At 42.3% G+C, this 11,822-nt stretch overlaps 1 protein-coding gene across 11 annotated transcripts in view; it reads left to right on the forward strand.

Moving 5' to 3' along the window:
- Positions 1-11,178, forward strand: part of MRTFB (myocardin related transcription factor B) — a 422,849-nt gene extending 411,671 nt beyond the window's left edge. For all 11 annotated transcript variants that reach the window (XM_068244719.1, XM_068244722.1, XM_068244721.1 and 8 more), the window contains one exon: positions 1,069-11,178. In XM_068244719.1, coding sequence (XP_068100820.1) covers positions 1,069-1,601 — 533 coding nt within the window. In that variant the 3' untranslated portion in view covers positions 1,602-11,178. The remainder of the gene's footprint in view (positions 1-1,068) is intronic.
- The last annotated feature ends 644 nt before the right edge of the window (positions 11,179-11,822 follow it).

Consider the following 11,822-nt stretch of genomic DNA (forward strand, 5'->3'; position numbering starts at 1 on the left):
ACATGGTTTCACTTACCTGGGGCTTTCCCAAGCCCCCAGCAGCCGTCCTGTCCTCGACGAGCCACCGCTCTCCCGCCACCAGCTACTTTCAGTTTCGCCGCCGGGCCACTGCACCTGCGCGGCTCTGGCCGCGCGTATCCTTTCTTGCGTTCCCCGCTATTGCAGAGGTGAACGCGAGAAAGGATACGCTTGGCAGGGCTGTGCTGGCATCGACTTACAAGTCGCGGAACGGAGCGGCGAGGGAACAGAGACTCGGCACGGGACAGGACAGCTGCTGGGGGCTTGCAGTTCTACAGTTCCGCTTTAAAGAAAAATCACATTGCAAAATCGCGAAGGCTAAGAAATAGGCAATTACACTTACATTTTGCAGTGTGAACCAGGCCTTATAGTATTTGCTTTCCAGATCTCATAGCTCACACTGCACTCTGTGAGAATCCAGTAGGGGGTGCACAATGACATTCTGCTGTATCTTGTTTTATTGATGCCAGTCTTTGGCTTTGGTCAGGCTCTCTGGCGGCGTACCTATAATTAAGCCGCCGGGAAATTTGGGCGCAAGGTAAAGCCGAAAAACGTCTCACCCTGCTCCTGCAAAAGTCCCGGGGGTGTTAATTACTTTTCCCCTCCTGGTCGCAGTGGATAGTGGGGAAAGACGTAATAGCTGGCAGCCGAATTACGCTGTTTTTATAGTAATTTGGGCTCCATCTTTTGACAGTGCCCAAATTACTGTCTTAGCGCCGCTATAGCTGTAATTACGGTCTATGGCGGTACTGGCTGCGCCCAAATTTCTGGAGCTAATTTTACTTGCTTTGCTCTGGAGAAGGTCTTTTGCTGCTATCCACAAACACTTAGCACTGAACCACAGATGTCCTCTGGGTGGATAAAAACTAACTAGTGACTTGCAGAATTGGATGTAATGGAGCCCCACAGTAGGATCTTCTCATGCTAGCTCCAAGGAATTATCATTGTTCTTATCTTTTATAAATCTTCAACGTATTCAATTTAAACAGCAGAGTTCACTTGTATTGATTATGCATGCATTATAAAAAGCTGTTTACTTTATTTTTCCAGAAATTTCCCCTCTTGTGAAAGAAGAGCCTTCTCCTATATCAAAGATGCGACCAGTTACTGCCAATGTAACCACCATGCCAGTAAACACAGTGGTGTCCAGGCCACCGCCCCAGGTGCACGTAGCGCCTCCTTTGTCTTTGGAACCTACAAACAGTCTGTCTATTAGCTTAGAAAGTCAGCTGGAGGCATTCTTGGATGGCACCATGCCAACAGGAACTAACATTCCTCATCTGGATAGCCACAGTGATGTCAGAGATACATTCTCCCTCATAGATGACCTGAACAATGATCTTCTCCAGCACCATAGCATACTGGACCATGATCCTACACCCATGGAGACCACAGACACACCATTCACTGCAAACAGCTGCTTGTCTTTGGACCTCCAGGACACAAACCTGGACAACATGGAGTGGCTGGACATTACCATGCCCAATTCTGCCTCTTCTCTTACTCCTTTAAGCTCAACTATACCAAGCATGTTCTCCACTGACTTTTTGGATACTAATGACTTGCAGTTGCAATGGGAGTAATAGCCTCTGTAGTTCTGAGTTGGATTTTATTTTTGAAAGCATGGGCTGGATTTATGGATGTAATTTGCAGATTACACCAATCAGAACTGAAAGAGGTCTTCAGCTTCAAACTGCACTGGATACTCAAATCTGTGTTTTATGCACCACTAGGGAGAGACACTACACTGACAATTAAAAGGTGACCAGGTAACAAGTAGGTAGGTCAAATATGCAGTTTAGGTCTAGAAGGAAGAATTGGTCGATGTAAAAAGAACTATATATATATATATTCTGCAGTGATAAGTGGAGCATTTGTACAGAAATTTAGATTTCAATGTTTAAAGGTTTTTTGGGGGGGGTTGTTTTTAATTGAAAAAAAAAAACAAAAAACTGCACTTGACTGTTCCTGTGAACAGGCTGAGCCAATAGGAATTCATGGCAAAGCGCTGGCTGGTTCAGAGTTATTACAATTTTAAAAATGCTTATAGAGCAGTCGCACGATTAATGTGTGATGGGCTTTCTAAGTATCTTGTATCATATATTGGGATGATTTATAGTCTATCACATAAAGTATACATTTTCATACTCAAGTGATACACTTCTCAGTCATTCTCTAGACAACGGGCTTAAAGCTAGAGAAGTCTAGGATCACTATTTGTTGATATCAACCATGTGAAACTGCTAGCATAACATGGCAAATTCAATTGTTGGAAAATGGAGGATTCATAGTGATTGGTATCTATACAATACGAAGGTCTAATGAATGAAATTTTACACATTCTGTTGAATTGTTTTGCTTTTTTATTTTAATTTTTTTTTAAATAAGCTTCAGATTAAAGGGATTTTTTTTTTATAACCAACTCTCCAAAATGTTCTGTAATATACTGTATAAAAATGTATTAAACGATTTTATAAGGAGAGAATATCTGAAATGAAATGAACGCACAAGTTTTGATGATTTAAAGACCCATCACACCAAAATAAGGATATTCTTCTGGGTTATGTTTATTCTGGTTTAGAATCTAATACCTATTGTAGAGCATTCTGAAACAAAAAAAACTAAAAAAAAAACAAAAAAGAAAAAGACATATATAGAGAAAGTATACTCATATTTTATCAGGAAGCCATGTAAGATAAGAGTCCTTCAGTCTGTGAATGGACAAATGAAAATGTACAGACAAATCAGTGACTGCATGTAGTGAGTAGACCCATGTGAACATACAGGAGGCAGATTCACAAAAGGCTTTATGGGCTGGTGCACACCAAGCGGCTTTTTCAGCGTTTCTGCAGCCGCACGCTTGGTCAAAGTATCTCAATGGGCTGGTTCACACCAGAGCGGGAGGTGTTTTGCAGAAACGCATACTCCCAGGGTGAGGCATTTTTTGGATTGTGGATGCGTTTCTGCCTCAATGTTAAGTATAGGAAAAACGCAAACTGCTCTGAAAAACTGCAGTTCAGAGCGGTTTTGCAGGTGTTTTTTGTTACAGAAGCTGTTCAGTAACAGCTTTACTGTAACAATATCTGAAATCTACTACACCAAAAACGCTTCACAAAACCGCAAAATGCTAGGAGAAACGCTACAGAAAAATAAGAAAAAGTGTTTCAAAATCTGCTAGCATTTTGCGGATCTGCTAGCGTTTTTTGGTGTGCACCAGGCCTATATCAATATTTGATATTATTACATGTAGTACTGCAGATATGAATATGCCGTTAATGAAGAGTAAAAAAATATAAAAGGGTGCCATGGACAGGAATAAATTGTTTTGTTTTGTTTTAAACAGGCAGCTGGCTTTTCTAAGTTCTGCCTTTTTTGGGTAGAACAGTATTAAAGGGAACATGCTCCTTACCTGGAGAGAGGGCTATAGCCGGTACACACGCAAGATGATTGTCAGCAGCGCTAAGCATGGTCTGGCAGCCATGCAAGATGGATCTATCAATATTTATATGTAGGCTTGGCTGTCTTGGAATACCCATTCCTAAGGAATGAGTAATCATCAGAACATGAGTTGCTGATCCATCCCCCTAATGGTGGCCATACATGGTACAATAAAAAGTTCGATTATCCCGTTTATTCAATCTAAATGATCGAATCGAATGAAACTTGAAAACATTTTCTTTTCCGATCAAGAAATTCCAACGATTATCCCGTTTTTTAGAGAAAAATCAGATCGGACATGCTGGAAAAATCTTTATATTCGATCTAACTGAATAATCGAAACTAAATTATCTAATCGAAAAAAATGAAAAATTGTACCATGTATTGTACCTTAACTCTGGGGCTTTGTTGAAGCTGAGGCAGGAATTGAGGTGAACTCTCACCAACAGGGACACAAGTGGCAGAAAAACCTGGCAGACCTTTTAATACTTTCCCTTTTGGTCCACACCTAAAATCTACAGTTGAAATTTCTGGATATGAGTCACCTCCAGTGTTTGGAGAGTGGGAACTGTGATTAGACACATTGAAAGATCTCAAATGATCACTGTTAAGGTGCCCATACACTCGTCAGATTGGCAGCAGATAGATAAGAAATGCATCTGATGATCTATCTGATGCGTTTTTAGAACATCTTTTACCAGGATAGAATTCCAATAGATTTCAGTTTGAAATCTATTGAAATTCGATCTGATGGCATTTTTTTGCCATCAGATTTCCATTAAGGCCAATGCAAACTGATAAGCAGTCTCATCAGATCGACCTAAATTTTCCACCCTGCCAGTTCGATGGAAATCCATCGAAATCGGCCATCGATCGGTCGATTGGCCAACCGATTTGCAATCGATCGATCGGGATCGATCGGTCGGCCAGAAAATCGGCTGAGTGTATGGGCCCCTTTACTCTTCACAGTAAAATGGTGATTGAGGCAATGAAGTTCATTACTTGCATGTGAGGAGCTAACAAGGCAGGGCAGTTAATCATGCAGCAGAAAAATAGATATGTGGAGCCAATAATCTCGATTAAGATTGGAGGTTCTGGGTGTATTTGCTGGCTTCATGCGAGTGGAGCTGTTTTATTATTTTGCAATATTGTTATCATTCTCCTGATCAGCTAAGGCCATGGGGATTTACTTGTTTTCCTCTTTATTTCTTTCTTTGTAAACATGAATGCCTGTCCCAGCAGATTGATCACGTTTACACACCTGTCAGCAAACGGGAGGCTCTGAGGGTACTTGAATCGTGCCTGCACGGTCAATCCTCCTCTGCGCTCTACTGGCACATTTGTTTTAATGGCAGTAATGCTGTGTGAAAATGTTTTTCCCCTCAGTATTTCTGTCAGCCAACTGAAGCCAAGTAATGACTACGTACAGCGAAGCTCTTTACAAGGATTGACATTATGTATATTTTGCAATATTAATGAGAAATCTAATAACCACTTTCCCTGCAGTTATAAAACCATGCTTGGGAGTCTCGCAAAGATCGTAGATCCACAAAGCTGAAAATGCAGTACAATTTATAGTTTACTGAATGTTGCAAATTATTAACAGTATAAATTATGCACCACGCAAAACCTGGCCTGTTATTTGCACATTAAAGTCTAATATTGTATAGAAGGTCCTAGCTCTGGAACAAAGGGGCGTAAGAAGACGAGGGAAGCTTCTGGACCACCCACAGGCTTCCCCCTACTGAGGTAACTTTTTTCTGACGGCAGGTACCCTTTAAAGATCTGTATGTGTGTTTGGAGCTTCATTTGAAGGTAACCCTTCACAATTACTTTTTTTTGCCACGAAAATAAATTACTTCATTAGTAGCTGAAATCTGCATTTTTAGGTTACCAAAGAAATATCTACTGTAGATGGATCACGTGATGACTTTTCAGAGTAAACATTTCCACAAGTGATCGTAAATATCTTGTAAAACGCCTTTATGATTTCTCCTCATACATTAGTGGTACAGCTCAATTCCAGGATTGAAAAAAAATTATGACTGTTTACTTTAAACCACACCTGAACCCGGTCAATAAAGTTAACTTTTACTTACCTGAGGGTCGAAGCACACCTGAACCGGATCAAAAAAAGATGACCTGGAGCATCTTCCAGCTCCCTTAGGGCCCTTTTCCACCAGCGCGTTTGCGCTGGCTGAATCGCAAAACCGCAAACCGCTAGCGATTTTACAATCGCTACGGTTTGCTTTTTAACATAGGAATCACGGTAGGTCATTTCCACTACCGCGATTCACTTTTGTCGGGAACGCGAACGCGCGGCGGAGCGATAATTGCCGCGATTTTGCTATGCAGTGCATAGCATAGCAAAATCGCGGCCGCAAACGTCGGGGGAATCGCCGGTTTTGCGATTCAGCAATCGCTAGCGTTCAGCGTGAACGCTAGCGATTGCAGGTGGAAAAGGGCCTCTGTGTCTGTGGGTTCTCCTCCATTGTGCTGCTATCCCTCTCAGAATAATCTCTGACTTGGCTGACTTGACCCACACATGCACAGGAAACGATCGAGGGGGTACACAAAGTTAGGTTGGTCCAATTCCAAGCTGCATACAATTTGCATGCAAGCCAGAATTATTGGCCCTTCTCTATTGCTACGTGTGTGAAACATGGTCGAAACCTGCTGCAGACATATCTCTGGCCACATGAATCTCATTAGATTGGGTATATTAGACTTGAGGCCGTTTTTTGTAATAACATATCAGTGTTCAGAAAGTTGTGTTAAAAAAGCATTATCTAATGAGTTATCTAGGTATACAGTATATAATTATCTAATGAGTTATCTAGGTATACAGTATATAATGCAGGATTACAGCATTTCCTCCTCGGAGATATGGCATACGCTGCAGGTATGACCTCATATGTGTCACTGTGAGTGGGATGTGGGCAATATGGCTGCTTAAAGGAAGATGCAGGATGTGTAGAATACAGTCACACAAAGCAATCCATAATTTCTGATCCAACGGTAATATAATGCACTGCTTAATGTTCAGTGTGCATTCATATACAGTTAACACTGGTTTGATGGTTTGGACATCCAAGCTAAGTGTAATCATACACCTTTCTGTAAACAGAAGCTTATTTATTCACTCAAAGTCCTTATTAACAGATTCCACATGAACAGACTGCAGATTTTTTTTCCAGTTTAGCTGTTTCGTAGCAAAGCTCCACTTCCCTGTATTAATTCCAGTAAGCTCAACAGTCGAGTAATGGCAATTGGTTTGACCACACTGTATCCACATCCCCATTGAAAAAACAGAATGGTGTTTTTTGTTCAGGTGGGTAGGGCTACGCGCCAGAAGCCAGCGGATTCAGTTTCTGGGACGGATTTGGGGTAGAAGACACAGCAGGTAATTATAACTTTTACCATTCACCTCCCTGGCATTCTGGACGACGCCGGAGGTCACCGCTCAGGCCCCGCTGGGCCGATTTGAATTTTTTTTTTTCTTCAAAAACACGCTGTTGTACCTGATCACCGCCGATCTGCCACTACCCGCCGCGATACAGGCCCCCCCGAGCGCTGCTTGGCCAATCAGTGCCAGGCAGCGCTGAGGGGTGGATCGGGACTGCCTATGACGTTGATGACGTCACAACGTTCGTCAACGAGGGAAGCCCTCAAGGAAATCCCGTTCGTAACGGGATTTCCAGGAGGGGTGATTGCGCCGGCGGCGATCGGAGGGCAGGGAGGGACGCCGCAGGGAGGGGGAATCATGTAGCTAGCGGATATCTGCTTAGTTGCTGATGAGCAGTAGCTGACATAGCTAGGCGCATGCTTCTATGTAGCACTTATGGAGTTCTCCTTCAACACTATCCGAAACGCATATCTCAGCTTCAGGCCTCATTCATTTTGATTTCAGCCACTGATGGAGTAATACTGGTGATACACAGAAGTTGGTGCATGGTGTAAATGGTCTACTTTCCAGGAGCAGCCTGTGGACCAGCAGCTAGTAGAGACAGGAAGTGACACCACAAGGGTTTGGCCAAACTTTGTTTTTTTCCCCCTGAGAACACCCAGCACTTATATAGATTGTAGCAGGGAATTATTCAGCTTTAAGGGTTTAGTCCATGTACAGTGCTGGGTGGAGGTGGAAACATATGAGTGGTGTGCTTACTTTACTAACCAATATATATACAAAATAATTTCCTTTGATTAGCTGCTGTCCATCCAAAGTGCAATTCTGTTATGGGTGAGGTCTAGTGAATTCCCCGCTTATTGGTCATCTTGCCTTATACTGCAGCAGTGATATCTTGTTCTAATTGTTAGTCTAGTTTCCACCTATCGCCCCTCCTGCTGCATTCTCCATAATACTATAACACATTTACCTGGAAGTGTGACGACTGCAGCGAGCAGGGCCGTTTCTTGGGCAGTGCAGGCAGGGCGACCGCACTGGGCGCAGACCAGCAAGTAGATGAAGGGGGGCGCTGGCAGAAGGACATTACCGCTAGGGAGCTGGTTAGCTGGTGACGCGTGGTGCAGCCAAATGGAAGAAGTAGATTACCAGCGCGATCACCTTCCTTGACTCCTCCTAGGCTGCCTGCGTCAGACATCAAGTCATCATCATGTCACCACCACGTGATGACACCTGCTGTCCTGTAGCGGTACTGCAGGCTGTGAGTGCACGGCGCCCATGGAGGAGTCTGCTTTCCAGGTTCTCCTCGCCTGAGTGTTTTCCTGCTTCCTCCTGGATGAGCGGCTGGTCACTAGAAAGTAGGCAGATCTACTTGTGACCTGTGTCTGTATTTCTGTTCCTAAAGCGTAAGGGTTTCAGAGTCCACGGGGGTGGGGGGAAGGGAGTGCACTTTTTACACCCTCGCCCTGGGTGCAATTTAGCCTAGAAACTGCCCTGGCAGCGAGTGTACAGACCTGGTTACCTCAAGCAGAGATCCTGCCATGAGGGTACCTGGGAGATGCAAAACAAGTCTGGTGGTTTAACACACAGCGTCGTCTTCTGAAAATCCTGATATGAATCAGTTATGGAATCCTCAGTAAATCCAGTTTTAACAAATGTATTTTACAGGTAAGATATCCCAATAAACAGTCCTAGAACTCCCTTCTTGGTCCACTGGAAAAGATGAGTGTAAATGTGTACAGTATCCAACCAAAAAGCCATAAACAGGTCCTACCTGCAAGCTTCTGACATCCGTCATGTTTACAGAAGCGGCCTCAAGCAGTGTTCACACCAGTAGCGCTCCTCATTACCAGTGTCGAGGTGTTATTCAGGGAAAAGCTCACCCTGTGCTATTTAAAGGTTGCACCAAAATGGATGTGTGTCAGGATCTAAAGGCCAGTGTAATGAACTGAACATCTTTTTCTTTGTAACGCTGTTCCTATACATTACTATTGTGTTAGTGAGAACAGGGCTAATTAGCTCAGGTTTACAAACAGGGCCAGTTAATGGACTGTCACATTGAATGTGGCGTTGGCATATTTTTCTTACTGTTTGAGGAAAACAACCTGGGTTTTGAATGCTTACAATATTTTCCTATTTTGTAATAAGACAAAGTAATTGTAAGGGTTAAATGAGGTATTTTAACCCTTTTGTAAAGTACTTTGTTATACTGTTGTAAGTTTGCTCCTACAATCTTTTTGCTTTATATAGGGTTTGATGTTAGTATGTATCGCTTCTGCCACTATTTTATTGGCTAGACGCTGCACATTAGTTGTGGTATTTTTCGCCAGTCGCCCTGTGCTTCTTATTGTCCTAGTCCTATATTCTGCGATTTGAGAATGTGTGCTTTCAGTGAGTGACAGGCACCAGGAAAATGTGCATTAATATACAGTATTGAATGTCTCAGTTTATTTGCTGGTTTTGCATATGCTCTATTCTTTGTTCATTTTCCCATCTGAACGGCTGTTGGGTCTTTGTGGATAGCGCATAGTACTGCAACTAGTCCTTATTTCTAGAGGGCACCATCCAAACTCTTCTACATACCGTAAGCACTGCGCATTCCAAGGTAAGAAGCAGAGGTTCAGTACATGGTAAGGGACATGCTCATTTATTTTACACTTTCAATATTTGTTCCTGAACAGCTAGAAAATGAAAATGTTTAAAGGATTACTGGTCGTTTACTCAGTGTGATGCCACAGTTCTAAGTGGGTTTTAGAAGCTACCAGCTTCCTGTGCACTCCAGAAGCCCTCTCTCTTCTTAGCGTATTTCCTGCCTACCATCATATTATGGGTATCCGCAACAATTCTGAGTTCTTCTCACAGTATGGGACCTCCTGACTGGACAGGAAAGCCTGGGAACTCAAGCGCAGCCATCATTTAATTGGAGTTCCATTTCTAACTCTTCAGTATCTCTCCAAAAATTGAAATACAATTTGAATCCATAATCTAGTTGCACAAATATCTCAAATAGAAAGCTTAAAGTAATAACTCGCTATAACAATATAATGTGGTAGGTTTTGTGCCTCTCACCAAAAGGTTTCTGTAGGTCAGATTGTCGTACAGAAAAATTGGCCACCAGGGAAGGCCCTTACCATAGTGTAATTTTCTGCCTGAAGTCCAGGATGAGTTCAGGATCTTCCTTAGTGGCAGGGTGTTGATTGTCATGTTGTGTGGATCTTCTCTTGTATCTCAGCATTACTTAAAGAGACACTGAAGCGAAAAAAAAATATGATATAATTAATTGGTTGTGTACTATGAATAAGTACTAGAAGATTAGCAGCAAGGGAAATATTCTCATATTTTTATTTTCAGGTATATAGTGTTTTTTCTAACATTGCATCATTCTCTAATATGTGCAGATTACACAACACTCAGCATTCAAAATGATTCTTTCAGAGCAGTCAGTGAACTAATGACCTCTCCTCTGGCAGAGAAAAAGAAACCAGTTGAGATAATACGTCAGAAGACAGCCCTCTCCACGACTTTGAAAGTCGTAGAGCTTAATGGCTTTTTTTGCATGGAGATAACTGGAGTTTCATAACTTTTCCTGTACTGGAAACAATTAGACTGATGTATCTGATCTTAATGTTTTATTTCTTAGCTGTACTACACATACAAATCATAATATCATAATTTTTTTTCGCTTCAGTGTCTCTTTAAGAGTATTCCATCAACTAACTTCTGAGGACTAAAGTTTATTAGCATGAAAAGAGAAGCCTTGCCTGCCCATCTCACCTTAGGAAGCTCTTACCAAGAGTTTTGAAAAAAGTTTTTAAAAAATGGCACATTTTAATGATTTTTATCTTTTAAAAACCATAGACTGAGAACCACTGTACCATTGCTTAGTTATTGTGATTTTAGTGAATTATTTGTACTTTCTACATTTTGCATTATGTAGGTTTATGTTGAGACTGTCTGCAGTGTTTTTAGGCACTGCAGTGAAAACGCCCCAGTAGTGTGGAGGAAGCGGTAAAATGACAGATGTTGAGTCATCCGGTCCATTCATTTATTCATGCCTTTCTATGAAAAGTTTTGATGCCTTTGTACATGCAGTTTGCACCCTCTGCGGTCAATTCCTTATCATGATGTTCGAACGCCAGATGTTTTGCACATTGTATATATGTAATGCATATTGTATTTTTATATGTGTAGCACATTTATCATCGGATATTTTGTACATAGTGGCGGTGTTGTAGCTACTGATAAAATGTTGAATAGGAGCATCATTTTTCTGCAATTTTGTGTTCCAAAGTAAAAATAAATATATACCATACTTTTAAGAGGTGTGTCTGTTTTTTTTTATTTTACTGTTAAAAATCTGGTATTCAATACCTTCTATGCTTCTGAAACACTCCTCACTCTCAAATCATGCAGATGTTTGCCTCGCAGTTGCAGCTCCTGAAACAAATCAAATGACATGATATGCACAGTTGGATTGTTCTTGTGTTTGAATAGCTTCCCCTTGCTTCTCCAGTTCAGGCTAGGTCCACAATGGGGCACTGCAGTGCGGCGTAATGTGAACATAGTATTGCAAGCCAATAGCAATGCGACATTCACAGTGCAGCCTCTGCGTTGTGTTTGGTTGGCGTGCGGTACTCCAATACACTGCATGCAGTGAGCAGTACTGGGCTTCTGAATAGCTACCTACGCATAACTACTCGGAAGCGAAAAGTTAATTACAGCACGCGAGGGAGGGTTAACTTACCCATGCTGCTGTCTGCTTGAAGGCGCTCCAATCGCGCCCCATGTTGCATTCCAAGTCCCATTCACATCACTACCACACTTCCTCCTTCAACCCAGAAGGAGGAAGCATGGTAGTGACGTGAACGTGACTTGGGATGTGATTGGAGCGCGTTCAAGCAGATGGCAGCATGGGTAAGTTAACCCTCCCTCACCCGCCCCCTCAGGTGCTGTAATTAACTTT

Source organism: Hyperolius riggenbachi, chromosome 7 (assembly GCF_040937935.1).
Source record: "Hyperolius riggenbachi isolate aHypRig1 chromosome 7, aHypRig1.pri, whole genome shotgun sequence".
Classification (NCBI taxonomy): Eukaryota; Metazoa; Chordata; class Amphibia; order Anura; family Hyperoliidae; genus Hyperolius; species Hyperolius riggenbachi.